The sequence below is a fragment of the Brachyhypopomus gauderio genome, chromosome 2, assembly GCF_052324685.1.
Source record: "Brachyhypopomus gauderio isolate BG-103 chromosome 2, BGAUD_0.2, whole genome shotgun sequence".
Taxonomy (NCBI): Eukaryota; Metazoa; Chordata; class Actinopteri; order Gymnotiformes; family Hypopomidae; genus Brachyhypopomus; species Brachyhypopomus gauderio.
Window position 1 is genome coordinate 42407530 of NC_135212.1, and position 17844 is coordinate 42425373.

At 45.0% G+C, this 17844-nt stretch overlaps 1 protein-coding gene across 5 annotated transcripts in view; it reads left to right on the forward strand.

Moving 5' to 3' along the window:
* Window positions 1-7652, forward strand: part of syt3 (synaptotagmin III) — a 34878-nt gene extending 27226 nt beyond the window's left edge. For all 5 annotated transcript variants that reach the window (XM_076996586.1, XM_076996584.1, XM_076996585.1 and 2 more), the window contains exons 9-12: window positions 813-984; window positions 6040-6169; window positions 6281-6371; window positions 7382-7652. In XM_076996586.1, coding sequence (XP_076852701.1) covers window positions 813-984; window positions 6040-6169; window positions 6281-6367 — 389 coding nt within the window. In that variant the 3' untranslated portion in view covers window positions 6368-6371; window positions 7382-7652. The remainder of the gene's footprint in view (window positions 1-812; window positions 985-6039; window positions 6170-6280; window positions 6372-7381) is intronic.
* Window positions 7653-17844: the final 10192 nt, after the last annotated feature.

Consider the following 17844-nt stretch of genomic DNA (forward strand, 5'->3'; position numbering starts at 1 on the left):
AACCACGTGTGTATTCCTCTAGAATGCCCAGAACGGGCAGGATGTTAGTTAAGCATTAAAATTTTAGCGGTGGTGATTAAGCACAAAAGTACCTTAAGAAGAGAAAAGAGGCGATGGATGGCCCACAAACACATGGCTTCATTTAACAGAGATGATCAGAAGAGATCAGGAGAAACAAGAAAAAAGAGTTATTAGAATGCATGTGCATAGTTTAAGAGCATCTAAGAGGAGGAGCTCGGCCCATACTAAAACTAACATATTACCATGTAAGACTACAGAGCACTGTCCTAATCAGCCTGAGATGGATTAGGGCTCCACCCCCAACAACACCCCACCCCTAACAACACTCAGTGACTAACGAAACTCCACCCCTAACGAAGCCCATGACTCAAACCATGTCACAAACCTCCAGTGTCTGATGGACGGGAGACAACTGCAATCAGTGTTGGTTAATTCAATTATCATAGGCTGCATCAGACTAATGAAATAATGAATTGTCTCTGAGGACTTAATTAAGCAGCATTTTCATGCTGGTCTCTCTGATGAGGTGACTTTCATGCTAGACCTGTGCTAGACTAGGCATGCTAGTTACTGTAACTGTTATTGCTTTGACTGTAATTACTGACACTGTTAATGACATTAGCACTAGTGTTATTGTCAGATTGTGTACAATTGTCTGTTTCCTTCTCTCACTATGACTCTCTTTCCCTCCTGTCTTCCTATTCAACCCACCCCCTCTTTTCCTGACTGCCTCTGTCTCCCTCTCTCCCTCCCTCCCTCCCTCTCTCTCTCTCTCTCTCTCTCTCTCTCAGATCCGTATGTCAAGGCCTCCCTGGTTTGTGAAGGCCGTAGACTGAAGAAGAGGAAAACCTCCATTAAGAAGAACACACTGAACCCCACGTACAATGAGGCGCTTGTCTTCGACATCCCCAACGAGAACATGGAGAACGTGGCCCTCGTCATCGCCGTCATGGACTATGACTGGTATGCAAAGCAGAGTGATTGATTCTGTATGACCTGCAAGTGTAAAACACTGCAGTCAACACTATGTGTAAAATGATCTGAAAAGATCTGGGGTTTCATATTTTTCCTGCATGAGAGGCACAAGCTTCTGCTCCTCAGTCTCAACAACTCAGTCTGGACTTGTCCTACAGCTCTGCTCAACATTCCTAGTGTACAATGTGCAGTCATGGTCTGGTGGTTAGGGAACCAGTCTTGGGACAGGAGAGTCATGGGTTTGATTCCCCGGGAATGACTGAAGTGCCCTTGAGCAAGGTTTTATTAGTTTTATTATTAGGATCCCCATTAGCTGCTATCTCAGAGCTGCTATTCTTCCTGGGGTCCAAAAAGACAAACCACACTAACAATACAAGCCAACTTAATAACAATAACAACAATCATAAAATTAAAATTAAAAATTAATACTAACAATAATAATAATAACCATAATAATAAGAACAATAATAATAATCGTTACCATTATTGCCATTATCATTCTCACCATCACCATAATGACATTATCAACAATATCAACAACTGAATAAGTAAAAAAAATAAAAAATAAATCCGCTTATAAATAAATACAGCAGTAACATAAAACTTAACCCCAACTGTGCTTTGGGCATGTGTGCACCACAGCCCCCTAGTGATCATGTGTGTGAGTGTGTTCTCACTGAACAGATGAGTAAATGTGGAGGACTAATTGGGGTGAAACTTAAACTACATGTGCACTTACAATGAAAGAGCACACAGGGGACAAGTGTGAGAAACACTTGTCCACAGCCCATCACTAAAACCCTGAAGGAGGTCCCTGAAACATCCTTAAAGGTCATGATTCTACAGTATGCTGATAGCATCCCAGTAGCATTTTATCTGAACTCCCCTAAAATTAATTCCTGGCTGTGCTGGTGACACTGGGCTGAATGAAGGACGTTATATTAGGGAGATCAAAAATTTTTTTTATTGTTTTTGAAACAGTTTTCTATGTTTCTGTTAATCACAAAGACTATAAAGATTATATGTGAGGTTATGAACCAGTTCATTTCTGTTGGAGTTGTATTGGATTCATGGGCGCAGATGGAAATTCTGAAGTGAGGGGGACCAAGCTGTACAATATATACGTTTATGCTTGTAGATGCTAGATTTCAGATGGGGTCAATATAAATCTGGAGGGGACATGCCCCCCCCCCCCCCCCCCCCCCCCCCCCGGGTCCCCAGTGCCATCTGCGCCCCTGATCGGATTTGATTATGTTGTCATGGTGGCAGTAGCGCGAATGCCGGCTGACGTGGGTTTGATTACAGGCGGGCCGCGTGCAGTGTGCATGTCCTGTCGGTGCCTGCGTGTGCTTCGTCCCACGTGCCTGCGTGTGTCCTGCGCTGCCCCTGCGACCCTGAATTGGAATGTGAATTGTAAATGTAGCTGTTTAAAATGTGGACGAACGAAAACAACACGTGTTTAACTATACAGGTGTTTAACTATGCAGGTGTTTAACCTACACGTGTGTTAAATCTATGCTTGTTAAGTGATAATTGCCCTGTATTGCCTATCGCAGAGGGGGGTGATCTTTTGTCGATGGAAGTCGTGTTCGTTTACAGCAAAGTATCTCCCATGAGAAAATCTCGCGAGTGTCTGACCTGGAGCGTCTGATATCTATGTGCACCGTGCAAGCTCTTCGTATAGAAAGTCTCCCATGAGCATAAGGACATAGTGTTTGTTTCACTTAACATTCGCTAAACAATGTGATGTCTCGCGAGGGTATTCAGTGTCGTTAGCGGGTGATGTGATGCAGGCAGCAGGACCTCGGGTCCCGACGGGGTACTGCTGCATGGTAACCTACGCTTTGCGAGACCTAGTTAGAATTCCTCCTGCACTGCTGTGTTTGTTGCTGTGCTGTTGAACACGGAACCCTGTGCCCCAGCGATGCTTTGCATAGCGACAGGCGCCTCATGAATAAACATGACTTATGCTAATACTAATGGCAGTGATGTTTGCAGAGAAACACGGTGTGACCCAGCCCGGGTTTCTTGACCTGCGGGGCTACAGTGCACGCTGGCGTGGTTCGTCTCGTCGTGGCATTCTTTCTTCCTGTCCCCTTTTCTAGACAGCAAGTTGGCCTCTTAAAAAAAAAAAATTCTGTCTTTTTAGTAGATTTGCTAAACATCTGGCGCTCGACGAGCACGCGCAAATGTGCTATTTTAAGCCGCGTTTCTATTAGAGATCGGCGTGCCAGCTCCCGGGGCGTGTTCGTGTGAGCTCACGCTTTCATCTCACGTGAGGCGCGTCCACACTAACGACACTCCTCGGTAGCCCGCAGATTGCTACGGAGGAATTGTTCATAACGTTAATGCAGCCCACCCGCAGTCTTCAACAGTGTGTGCTGCACTTCAACGTCTTAACTGAAAGGAATACATTTACATTTATGGCTTTTGGCAGACGCCCTTATCCAGAGCGACTTACATTTTATCTCATTTTTATACAAGTGAGCAATTGAGGGTTAAGGGCCTTGCTCAGGGGCACCTCAGTCATGGCCTCAGGTCTGGGAATCGAACCCACGACCCTCTGGTCACAAGACCAGTTCCCTACCCAACAGGCCACGACTGCCCACGGAATAAATAAAGAAAGGTGTGATGTGTTTGAGGTACGACTTTTAGGACTCGTGCTATGCTGCCTGGCATTACATTTACTGGAAATGTAACGGATAACTACTAATGTGAACGGGATGCGTTTGTATTGGATTAAGTCGAGTGCTATTACATTACTGCTGTTAATCAAAGAGTTTGTTCGTACTTCTCTTTATCCACTGCACCAGTACATATCATTTTGCTTCTGACCAGCATTAGGAATGTAAAGTCAGGTATGACTCGACTCGAAACTCCACGCTTAAAGCCTCACGGAAGACAAAACTCCAGATTATTCTCTGTTCTGAAATTTGTTGGTCTGTCTATGGTTATTTGCGCTTCTTGGTAAAAGTTTAACTCGTGTTTAAGTGGGCCTGTTTTTAATCAAAATACTAGGTAATTACATTGGTCCCTGTAGTTTAGTAGTAGTCTGGTTCAAAGGTATTTTGAATTTTGGCCTATCTGCTATTATCGAGGATGAATTATTTGAACAGATACAAAGCACTTGGTAAGTCGTTGTAAGTGTGCTAAAAGCCCGTAATGTAAATGTATGTGTTTAGCACAGATTAATTTCTGACATTTGGGCAGCGCACCTTTACACCAATACTCACGTGGGCCACAGACTCAGAGATCGTCAGCATTATTCTTACAACTATTCTCGCTACCAGTTTATTGACGTTTCTATCAGTTATAGAGACACTACGAGTCAGGATGGAATTGCATTTTTAAATCGCGTAGTAGACGGATTGGTATGTGTGTTGTGACGTGCATAATTGCGTTGTAGATAAGGAAGGAAAGAATTTTCGTGTTGAAGATTTCAAAATCTATATGTGTAATGGCTCATAGATTCCATGTGTGATGTTATTTTTCTATTCAGAAGAATTATGTGTACAGTAGTTTAGAACGGGAAGAACCACCTTGACTTTGTTGTGCTTTTATGAACGTGTGAGAGAATGAGTGAATGAGCGTGACTGCGTATGAGTGAGCGCGCACACATGTGTGTATGTTTTGTGTTTGTAAACAAAGTATAGCTTTGACTGGGTGTGCAATTCAATTCAGTGTGAGCTATCAAGAAGAGCATGTTATCTGTCTACGCTAGGAATACCTTGTTTTACCACCAATACCGCCCCACTCAGGTCTTCCTCTACGGGTCATCAGACCCCTACAACTAATTCAGAATGCGGCAGCATGACTGGTCTTCAATCTCCCCAAGTTCTCACATGTGACTCCTCTGCTATGCTCTCTTCACTGGCTTCCAGTAGCGGCACGCATCAGATATAAAACCTTGATGCTTGCTTACAAAGCCAAAAATGGACTGGCCCCTCCCTACATGATGTCCATGGTCAAAAGCCGATCCGTACAGTGAACACTCAGAACCTCAAGCTTGGCTCGACTTGAAACTCCATGCTTAAAGTCTCATGGAAGACAAAGCTCTAGACTATTCTCCGTCCTGGCTCCAAGATGGTGGAATGATCTTCCATTAGCTGCTAGGACTGCAGAGTCTATTGGTATCTTCAAGCGTAGACTGAAGACCCACCTGTTTGTTGAGTTCTTACCAGAGCACTAACTCAGCTGATACCACTTGCCGTTGTTCTTAAATTGTATGTCTGTCTATGGTTATTTGCGCTTCTTGGCAAATGTCTAACTTTCAAAACACTAGGTAATGACATTGACTCCTGTAGTTTAGTAGTAGTCTGACTCAATGGTATCTTGAATTCTGGCCTATCCGTACTACTACCGACGATGAATTCTGTGATCAGATGCAAAGCACTTTGTAAGTTGCTCTGGATAAGAACGTTTGCTAAATGCCGTAAATGTAAATGTAAGCCCCTGACCCCCCCCCCCCCCCCAAAAGACCTCCAGGGGGCATCACATTCATTGGTTTTTCATTATCGTGCATAACGCAATCAGTAGAGGAATGCTAACTATTGCATAGAAATTTGGGCCTGGTAACTGGACCACGTACAGTCGGTTTCTCCTCATGGGTAATTAGTTGATGGAAACATATCTGTCCTGCCTGGTCCGTCTCTGTCCTCTCTGTGCTGCTCCGTAATTAGAGGACGTGTCATCGCTTAATTCCTCTGTCCTCTGTGAAGGATTTCCACAGCAATTATGTGGCTATGATACAGTATTTCTGTGTTGTTCGTCTCTTGTGTTTTTGTCTCTGCCCTCCTCCTGTTTATGTGGCTAATTCAGTAATTGGAATATACCTCTATCCATCTTTCCCGCAGAATCCTGTTTGTCTCTGTAATTATGTGATCTCTCAGCCTTTGTCCACGTAATTATGGGATTGTGAAATGCTCTTTTTCTCCCTCTGCCTCCCTCACTCCTTCTCTCTCCTGCTCCTTCTATTCCTCTATCCCCCCCCCTTTCTCTTCCTCCCTGTCTCTCTCCCTCCCCCTTTCCCTCCCTCTCTCTCAGTATTGGTCATAACGAGGTGATTGGCATGTGTCGTGTTGGCAGCGATGTTGAAGGACCCGGGAGAGAGCACTGGGCAGCCATGTTGGCCAACCCTCGCAAGCCCATTGAGCATTGGCACCAGCTGGTGGAGGTACAGTCTGACCTTCCCCCTCTGTGTATATGTGTTTGTGTACATGTGTTTGTTTACACTGGAGCTAACGCCTGTGGTCTTTGGCCTTATTTGGGCATTGTGTTTTGGCAGGAGAAGTCGATTAACACATACGTATCTAAGAGTGCAACGGCATCACCCAAACCACACATCGTGGTAGACAGTCCTCACTCTGAATAGAGATGTGAGTGTGCCCTCTTACACACACACACACACACACACACACACACATACATAAACAGAAGAGCGTGGTATTCAGAGAGCGTTGGTTTGCAGGTGGGAGGGCTCAGTAGTGGAAGACTGGAGCAGTTCAGGTTTCATTCATGTTAATGGAGCTGTAGAGTTGTAGTGCTGTGGTGTAGTGTGCTGTGGTGTAGTGTGCTGTGATATAGTGTGCTGTGGTGTAATGTGCCGTGATGTAGTGTGCCGTGGTGTAGTGTGCTGTGATGTGGTGTGCTGTGGTGTAGTGTGCTGTGGTGTAGTGTGCTGTGGTGTAGTGAACTTGGGTGTAGTGGTCTGTGGTGTGGTGTGCTGTGGTGTAATGTGCTGTGATGTAGTGTGCTGTGGTGTAGTGAACTTGGGTGTAGTGTGCTGTGATGTAGTGTGCTTGACTGTAGTTTTCTTTGGTGTAGTGTGCTGTGATGTAGTGTGCTTGACTGTAGTTTGCTGTGGTGTAGTGTGCTGTGGTGTAGTGTGCTTGACTGTAGTTTGCTGTGGTAATGTACTGTGATATGTTTTGTTGTAGTGTAGTGTGTCACAGTCATGTGTAGTGTGCTAGGTGTAATGTGCTGTGTTGTAGTGTGCTAGGTGTAATATGCTGTGCTGTAGTGTACCAGGTGTAGTGTGCTGTGTTGTAGTGTGCTAGGTGTAAAATGCTGTGTTGTAGTATTCTACATGTAGTATGTAATGAGTATATAATAATACTGAGCTACAGCCCTCAGTATATCCCAGTATACCCCAGTATAGTCCAGTATACTTCAGTATGCTCCAGTATACTCACTTTTTGACACATTACCTTATTAACATTTTTTCCTTCTGCCTCTGTCTCCTTCTATTTATCTGCTTCTCTTTTATCACTCCTTCCCTCCCTTTCCATCTTTCTCTGTCCTTTCTTTCTTTCTCTCTCTCCTCTCTCTCTCACCTTTTTCTCCCCTTCTTCTTTATTTCATTCTCCCTTTCCTTTTCCGCTCTCAGGTCAGCGTTGTCTTTTCGCTCCAGAATCATTCTTTCTCATCTGTGAATAATTCCCTCCATCAGTGACAGACGTGGAGGAGAGAGACACTGCTCGCTCTGGTACTGTTCTGCTGTGAATAACAATCCTACAGACCAAACACTACAATATAGAGAATAAATAAATACCAAGTAGTAGATCAAACACACACACACACACACACACACACACACACACACACACACACACACACACACACACACACACACACACACACACACACACACACACACACACACACACAGTTAATAACATCCTCATTGAAAAGTATCTTTGCTATGTATGCAGGTATGACCTAAAGGCAGTAAATATATTGGTTTCTTCAGGGGATATATGATGCACATTCCCGATCTGAAAATATTAAAAATAGAATATCTTTATTTAGTTATTTAAAACTGAGCCTGGAATAAAAAAAAAAGATTTTTAAAAAAACAAATATAATCAGGAGGACAATAAGATGTCTAACTATGGACCATTAGGGTGTGTTTGTGATTTACACGTATGTGCGAGTGTCAGTTGTGAGCGAGTGTAGTTAGGAAAGCTGTAGAAAATCACTGTAGTTGGTTTTCAATGGGACTAGTGTTTGCAAAGTTAAGAGTGGACTCTGGAGATCCCAGAATCCCTTTTGTCAGTCTTTTCTCTTGAGGGGAGGACTACTTTATTTTTGTTGTTTGCATCAAGGAGAGAGAAAAATGAGGACGGACCCATTGGCCAAAGCATGTTGCGCAACCTTGAAATGTGTCCTTCTGCCTCCTGCGTTTTTACCACTTTCTTCTTGGAGCTCATTAAGACCAATGATTAGCTTTTATTTTTGTATTAATTTACTTATTTTGTTGATTCAGTAAATGATCATCAATCCATGCCTGTTTTTAAATGATCACTGACTCTTCTTTGAGATGGAAACTGGACTATTTCGCACGAGCGTGTTACGGGAACGGGCCCCCCCTCATCGGGCCACCCTGGCATTCTCCAGCATCCAGAGAACTCTCCAGAGGAACTATGACTGATTTAACATGTTGCCAGAGGACCCTAACAAGGACGGACCTGCTCAGATCGCGCTTGCTGAAGTGTATTTTTTGGGGGAAAAGGATTCTGCCATAGTATTTTATTTTTCTATCATTGCAGGCCGGTTCTGTTTGGTTGTACTAGGCATGTGTCTGCCTTCATTACTGCAGCGCCAAGAGTTCACGCACATTCATTCAGAAGGGCACACGCTCGTGTTCCGCTCACTTTATATGTCGGTTACCTATGTGTTCGTGGGAGTTTTTGTACTGATATGCATTGTTTTGTTTTGTTGGTGTGTGTGTTTGTATGTGTATGCCTGTGCATCTGTGTCTGTCACTGTGATCCTGTGTGTGATGTTCTTGTGCCCCCCACCCCGACCCTGCACACACCCTCCCCCCTCCCCAAATCGTGTAAAAGCAAAACATGTCTGATGTTGTATGTGTTAGAGAAGCAGAGTAGGCACTGAGTGCAACGTGGCTACTCACCATAGATGATGCTAGTGTCTCTGCCCACGGGAAACACCCTCTGTCTAGCTGTCTGCCTCTGCAACGCGCCTATGGCTTGCGTCCCACTCCTGTGTGGCTGTGTGTGTGTGTGTGTGTGTGTGTGTGTGTGTGTGTGTGTGTGTGTGTGTGAGTGTGTGTGTGTGTGTGTGTGTGTGTGTGTGTGAGAGTGTGTTTGTGTGTGTGTGTGTGTGTGTGTGTGTGAGAGTGTGTTTGTGTGTGTGTGTGTGTGTGTGTGTGTGTGTGTGTGTGTGTGTGTGTGTGTGTGTGTGTGTGAGTGTGTGTGTGTGTGTGTGTGTGTGTGTGTGTGTGAGAGTGTGTTTGTGTGTGTGTGTGTGTGTGTGTGTGTGTGTGTGTGTGTGAGAGTGTGTTTGTGTGTGTGTGTGTGTGTGTGTGTGAGTGTGTGTGTGTGTGTGTGTGTGTGTGTGTGTGTGAGTGTGTGTGTGTGTGTGTGTGTGTGTGTGTGTGTGTGTGTGTGTGTGTGTGTGTGTGTGTGTGTGTGAGAGTGTGTGTTTGTGTGTGTGTGAGTGTGTGTGTGTGTGTTCTCCCTTTCTCCTATATGTGCTTTGTATGTCTGAAGGGGCTAAACAGGTGGCCAAGGATGATGAGGAGTAAAACGTTCGACGGGTTTCTGTTCTTCTTCAGAGAGGGAGACGGCTTAGCTCCACTCCTTTCATCTGGTAGCACCTCCTTTCTCTTTCTGAACACTCTTCTGCGAGCAGAGACGGGGACGGTCTCGCCCACATCGTTCCTGCCATTATCACAGCCTGTGAGATTAATGCTGGTCCATGTACACTGGGTTCTTTACCTACAAGAGCCATTAGGACAACCTTAAGACTGCTTTAGTCATCAGCAATCAATAACTTGTCTTGGTCTGATATCCAATACCACCACACTGTCTGTATGTGTTGTTACCACTTCCAAATCCACAGTGAAGCCACTGCCAGTAGACTGCTAGTGCAGACTGCCTTTTAGAGAAGGAAAACCTCACATCTGTGTGTGCCTGTAACATTTGGTTACCTAGACAGGTAATGCTGAGTTACAATCAATGCCGCACACACATACACACTTTAACTGTTATATCGCAACCATGTTAAAAACTTTAGCGTACTTTTCTCTCTCTCACTCTCTCTCACTCTTTCTCTCTCTGTCCTCGATTTATGTTTCCAATCTGATTTCAGGCCAAGCTAGAGAGCACTTATAGACTTTCTGGCACACACACACACACACTCACACACCGTCTGGTAGAGTGTGATGGTGTGTGTGTGATATCGTATATCAACCCTTGTTGTTTTCCAAGACGCCATTGATCCCGTCACACGCGCAGCTGTGCCATCGATCCACGGGCCCTCACCCTCCCCATCGAAAACCCTCCAGGCCCTCCACACACGTGCGCCCCACACACGTGCGCCCCACACACACGTGTGCTCTCACTCAGTCTCTGCCATTCACTCATTCCCTCTGTCTGCCTTTGTCTGTTCTGTTTTTTCTCTCATGCTTTCTCTCCTGTTGTTCTCTTCTTTCTCTTACTCCATCTCTTCCCCTTTCTCTTCCTCTCCTTCCTTCACTCAGTGTCTCTGTCCCTCTTGCCTTACACCCTTTATAACTACGTTCTTTGACAGTTCATAAGCCTTCGTGAACCCTTCTCCATTCTCCCCCTTTATCTTAATCATGCCGTTAGCTTTTTTTCTGCAATAAACATCCCCTAGTTCTTCACTTCCTTCATTGTATCCTTCACTCCTTCTCACTCCCCTTCTCTCTGTATCCCTCTCTCTCCCCCTCTCTCTGTATCCCTCTCCTTCTCTCTCTCTCTCCATCTCTCTGTATCCCTCTCTCTCCCTCTCTCTGTATCCCTCTCCTTCTCTCTCTCTCTCCATCTCTCTGTATACCTCTCTCCCTTTCTCTGTATCCCTCTCTCTTTCCCTCTCTCTGTATCCCTCTCTCCCTCTCTTTGTATCTTCTCTCTCTCCCTCTCTCTCTTTCTCTCTCTCCCTCTCTCTCTCTCTCCCTCTCTCTCTTTCTCTCTCTCCCTCTCTCTCTCTTGTTTGGTCTCCCTCTCCTTCCTTGTTCCCAGTGTCAGTCCAGTTTTGAATGACCACAGGGAAACGTATTTGCATGCCTATATTAACATGGATGATGTCAACTTGATGCAATGATAATTAAACACGTGATGCTCAAAGCAAAAACTCACAGAGAACTTGACACTAATACTGCTAATGACAAACACAGTGACCTAGCAATCCTGATTGGTATGATAATAATGTTGTTAATACTGTATATCTTCCTTGAATTGATAGAAGAGTTTGTTTTTCTTTTTGTTTGATTTATTCCTTTAAAATGTTTATTTTTTATGAGATAAAGATGAGATTTTAAGAAAAGTACAAGAGTAAATACAATGCTGTCAGGGTGAAATGTGAGGAAGATGATGGTGATGATGATGGTGATGATGATTTGAGTGATGAAGCGTACAGTAATTAGTTGAAGCAGGGGTGGGATGAAATAAAAGACATGTACCAAAACCGCACTGTGGCTTTGTTGTTTATCTGGGGGGGGGGCACACATCTATCTATCATCTATCCATCTCTCCTTCTTCCCATCGATCTCTCACTCTCTTACTGCATGTTGCTGTGTAATTATTTATCTTCCAGCATAAATCCTAAATGCAGAGGTATACATAATATACACAGAGCGCAGAGTTCACACGCAATGCTTGATATTTCTCTGTTTCTCTGCCTCTTGACTCTTCCCCTGTGCACTCCCTCTCGTGCACTCTCCCTCTCATCCACTCTCCCTCTCGTGCACTCACCCCTTCATGCACTTTCCCTCTCATGCACTCTCCCTCTCAGCCACTCTCCCCCTCGTGCACTCTTCCTCTCATGCACACTCCCCCTCATGCACTCTCCCTCTCATGCACACTCCCCCTCATGCACTCTCCCTCTCATGCACACTCCCCCTTATGCACTCTCCCTCTCATGCACACTCCCCCTCATGCACTCTCCCTCTCATGCACACTCCCCCTCATGCACTCTCCCTCTCATGCACACTCCCCTCATAAACTCTCCCCCATGCACTCTCCCCTGTGCACTCTCTCCTCGTACATTCTCATGCACTCTCCCCTGTGCACTCTCCCCTCGTACACTCTCTGCTCATACACTCCCCCCAACCCCATGAGCCACACATTCTCCCCGTCTGCATGCCGCAGCATGTGAGACACATCCATACACAGCCCTACGCACTTGGAGATTTTCCCTTGATGAGTGTTAGTCTATACACACTCTCTCACACACACACACACACATTCTCCCACTCTCTAGTCCTCTCACCTTCTCTCTCTCCACTCCCTCGTTCCCTTTCTTTCTGTCTATTCCCCTCTCTTCATCTCTCTCTCTTGCTGTTTCTTACACATGCCCATCATCTGTTTCTATCCATCTTTCTCTGTATGTCATCTGCCTGTGAATGGGTGGAGTTGGTGATGTAGGGCTCTCCACCACACTGAACCTGCAGTGCCCTGATGTTCCTGTGAATGGGTGGAGTTGGTGATGTAGGACTCTCCACCACACTGAACCTGCAGTGCCCTGATGTTCCTGTGAATGGGTGGAGTTGGTGATGTAGGACTCTCCACCACACTGAACCTGCAGTGCCCTGATGTTCCTGTGAATGGGTGGAGTTGGTGATGTAGGACTCTCCACCACACTGAACCTGCAGTGCCCTGATGTTCCTGTGAATGGGTGGAGTTGGTGATGTAGGACTCTCCACCACACTGAACCTGCAGTGCCCTGATGTTCCTGTGAATGGGTGGAGTTGGTGATGTAGGACTCTCCACCACACTGAACCTGCACTGCCCTGATGTTCCTGTGAATGGGTGGAGTTGGTGATGTAGGGCTCTCCACCACACTGAACCTGTAGTGCCCTGATGTTCCTGTGAATGTGTGGAGTTGGTGATGTAGGGCTGTCCACCACACTGAACCTGCAGTGCCCTGATATTCCTGTGAATGGGTGGAGTTGGTGATGTAGGACTCTCCACCACACTGAACCTGCAGTGCCCTGATGTTCCTGTGAATGGGTGGAGTTGGTGATGTAGGACTCTCCACCACACTGAACCTGCAGTGCCCTGATGTTCCTGTGTATGGGTGGAGTTGGTGATGTAGGACTCTCCACCACACTGAACCTGCAGTGCCCTGATATTCATGTGAATGGGTGGAGTTGGTGATGTAGGACTCTCCACCACACTGAACCTGCAGTGCCCTGATATTCATGTGAATGGGTGGAGTTGGTGATGTAGGACTCTCCACCACACTGAACCTGCAGTGCCCTGATGTTCCTGTGAATGGGTGGAGTTGGTGATGTAGGGCTCTCCACCACACTGAACCTGCAGTGCCCTGATGTTCCTGTGAATGGGTGAAGTTGGTGATGTAGGGCTCTCCACCACACTGAACCTGCAGTGCCCTGATGTTCCTGTGTATGGGTGGAGTTGGTGATGTAGGACTCTCCACCACACTGAACCTGCAGTGCCCTGATGTTCCTGTGCCCTGTTCTCCTGTTGTCAGGCTGTGCTCTCTCGCCCACAAATAGAGACACAAACCAAAACAAAGGTGGAGATGTGGGCAATGAGTGTGTTGGAGCCTATTTAAATATGTCAGAGAGAGAGAGAGAGTCTGACGGAAAGGGGGGTGTGGAAGAAAGAGAAAGAGAAAAAGAAATTTGAAGAGTGCAAGAGGATATCAGGAAAGAAGATGCCAAAGAACAGAATTAAAAGCAGTGGAACTGGAATATAAGTCTGGAAGGGTATGCAGGAGATAGATAGAGCAGGGAGGTGAGGAGAGGAGGAAATAAAAGGAGATAGAGGAGAGGGGAGGAGATGGAGAGGAGAGAGGATAACTAAGGATGGGAGGAGTGAGGAGAGGAGAAGATGGAGGTATGTGGTACAAGGAGAAGTAGAGGGGTAGGTTTGTGTGTGTGTGTGTGTGTGTGTGTGTGTGTGTGTGTGTGTGTGTGTGTGTGTGTGTGTGTGTGTGTGTGTGTGTGTGTGTGTGTGTGTGTGTTTAGAAAGCAGCTGCAGCCTTCAAGAATAGCATGGCTGAACCCCTTGCGCAAAGGTGAAGATATGGTACTTATCATCACTTCACACACACACACACACACATATGTGTATACACATGCATGCACATATGCGCACACACAGGCGGGGCTGGGGCTGGCACTGTCTCCATGGCAACATTTCCACAGTGTAAAAAAGATTTAGTCAGAAAGACATTCCACTCAGTCAAGTGAGCTGAGAGAGAAAAAGAGAGAGAGAAGGCAGTAGGGGGTATGTATGACATAAAGCTGTTTGCTTCATGCTGGACAAATGTGATGGTGAAATGATCATTAAGACAAATCATTAATGGTTCACCACTCTCTGGTGCTCTGTAGGGGTTGATCCTGTAGGGGGAGTCCATTCTAGCTCATGTCACCTGCCTACAGTCTTGTTTTCTGTTCTGCTCAGCCTCTCTGTGTGAGGGTTGGGGAGAATTACAGCAGACAGTGCGTCTGGGACTAAATGACAATAACTGAAGAGTCAAGTACAGACTGAGTCTAATGCAGCACGAGTTCAATCCAGAGTCAATTTAATCCCCAGTAAATCCAGTCCACGCTTACTCCAGTCCACAGTGAGTCTAGTCCTGGGATGTCAAAGTCAAATACACCGAGGGCCAAAAAACCAAATTTGCTACAAGCCGAGGGCCGGACTGGTTCAATGTTTATTAAAACATATTAAAATAATTGCACATAGCCTATTGAACCAAGACCTAACACAGTGTATATTATTTAATGCTTAAATGAATAGAGCAATATTTTCTTATTTTCAAGTGAAAATATTTTTCAACAAGCAAACATGAATAAAGTAAAGGTTTGAAAAGTGCTGGAATTTAAGCTAAAGTACTTGAAAATGCTTGAAATTGTAACTACTTCGTTTCACAACAAATAACTATCTGACTGAACAGTTCTCTTGTATCTTGTAATTCCAGGACGAAACATGAGAGAACGTGAAGACGTTAATATTGGGCGTTTTGAAAATAAACAACCATTAAATAATGTGAATAAAAAGCGAATTATTTCGAATCATTTCGAATATATGTATAAATATTTAACTTAATTACGTTTAACGTGCTGGGAAATATTAAAATGAACCTTGAAAGTGACGTACAAGTGCTTTAATTCCACCTTATAAAGATGTATGAACCCTGCAAACATGACTGTTCATTGCGCTGAGGCGCGGCGCGCGCAAAGTACAAAATTCGAGAGACGCACGACCTCGCGAATCGACAGCGCGCGAGACGCTCGCGCACGAGCTGAGCCACTGCGATTACGTTATTTTCGCCGCGCTGACCTTCGCCGCTTGTGCGCGCTGCAGTGACTTCGCGGGCTACCGTTGCATTGTGGGGAATGTAGTGTTTGTGCGTGCAAAACACCAGCGGGCGGCTGTGGCCTGCGGGCCGGTTCTAATAGTAATTAAATGTCATCCAGGGGGCCATAGATAATCAATTCGCGGGCCGGATCTGGCCCTCGGGCCTTGACTTTGACATATGTGGTCTAGTCCATAGAGTAGACTCAGTGAATCCAGGTCACAATTAATCTAATCCACTGTGAGTCCAGTCCACAGTGATTCAAACCACATTGAATCCAACTCACAGAAAATTCAGTTCACAGTGAGTCCAACTCAAAATGACTGAGTGTCGTTTGCACACAGTTATCGCTTTGGCTACAGACTCATACATATGCATGTCTCAATCATCAAAACAAATTAGAGCAAATCTCATCTTGATTTGTGCACTTTCCACAAGTCCATTTCTTAATGCATACATCTGCTCATCATTATGCATGCCTATCATTTGCCCACCGTTAGCACCACTTCCTGCCTTGGAGAGAAACCATTAGGCAAGTCCAGCATAATCTGGGCTGCGTCTCCATGCTGCTGTCCCAGTGACCCAACTAATGGTGGCCTGTTACCTGTCGGGCCTTCCAGATGGTGTGTGTCTCCCGATGGGGTGCTCTGGGTCAGGCCTTGTGTGTTAGGCCACACCAGCTGGTGGACAGGCCTCCAGAGAGCTTCGGTAGACGTCTGCTAAAAGACCACACATCCTTACAGAGCAGATTCAGCTGACACACATCAGGAGGGAGTTTGAATTAATATACAATAGCATCAACAACAACAACAGTGGTTACACTTTCTCATACCCAAGGTTGCTGTACATTAGAAACATTGTCAATTTGGATGAAAAAACAAATGAAAGTGTTGAAAAAAAGACATTGGTTTTCAGTTCAGCTTTAAAGGAGATAAGGACAGATGCTAAGAGACTGAGGTAAAGTTTGGGAGCCATAGCAATGTAGGATAATCCTCCAGCAGGGAGCAGTCTGAATTTTGGGACAGCTAGAAGACCAACATCAGAGGATGTAGGTGTTTGAGCAGGGCAATATGAATGCAAGATTTTAACTAAATATTGGCGAGACCATGTAAAGATTTGTGTGTTAGCAGGAGGTATTGACACTGGATACACAGTGGGACACAGTGGGCCAGTGTAACTGAAATAGAACCTGAGGTGATGGGAGATGATTTAAAATCTAGCAGCTAAGTTTTGAACAGCTGGGTATGTGATACCTGGAGACCAAGGAGCGTAGATGAGCATGTATGAGTATAGATAAGCGAAAATGAGCATTGACGAGTATAGATCACTGTAGATGAGTGTAGATGAGCATATATGAGTATAGATAAGCGAAGATGAGCATTGACGAGTATAGATCACTGTAGATGAGTGTAGATGATTCTAGATGAGTGTAGATGAGCGTAGATGAGTGTAGATGACTAGATGATTGTAGATGAGCGTAGATGAGTGTAGATGAGTGTAAATGAGTGTAGATGAGCATAGGTGAGGGTAAATGAGTATAGATGAGTGTAGATGAGCATAGGTGAGGTGTAGATTAGGGTAAATGAGTGTAAATGAGTGTAGATGAGTGTAGGTGAGCATAGGTGAGGGTAAATGAGTGTAGATTAGGGTAAATGAGTGTAAATGAGTGTAGATGAGTGTAGGTGAAGGTAAATGAGTGTAGATGAGTGTAAATGATTGTAGATGAGCGTAGGTGAGTGTAGATGAGTCTAAATGAGTGTAGATGAGTGTAAATGTGCACAGTGGTGCCAAACCTCAATTTTGACCTGAGAATCAAAATGTTCCAGATAAGTTAGCTTACAGACAACTGTTGAAGATTTCACAATCACACCATCTAAGATAGGAGTGAAGTCAGCACAAATCTGACTTTGAGCCAATGAACAAAACGAGAATGAGAAAATATGCTTTCATCACAGATCTGAGTATCATCAGTGTTACAGTGGAAATAGTTGAAATAGTCCGTGGCAGTGAATGGTCTGATCAAGGGAAAACATGTAGAAGATGAAAAGGATCAAGGACTGATTCCTGGAGGACTGCGGGTCTCCCAGCGCTGATGGGAGATTTGTGTTTACAAAGAGAAACATTTCCTATTAATAATCTCAAGACCTGGTATATTGGACTTTGTAAATTGGGCTAAAACAATCCTAAAACAAATGTTTCAAAAATAGTTTTTAGGTGCTAAGGAATGTGACAATAGGCTAACACTAAATGAACTAGACTACTGAACATCCCTTTCAATGACCAAAGTATCCTCAGAAATAATGATTGAAAATAGCTTGTAATGTTCGGAATCCATTATTTTATTCCAGAGGTTCTGCATTCTTAAACGCATGTTGTGCCTGTCTACCACCATGGGCCTAAAAGCGCTAGAAAGCGAGAACGCGTCCCATTTCCAAAGCTGTGTTACCCCACAAATGAAACCCCAGAGGACTGATTCCACTCATTTTAGCCTTCTGCAGCCAGTGTTCCACTAAAGCTTACTTCGTATTACTATCA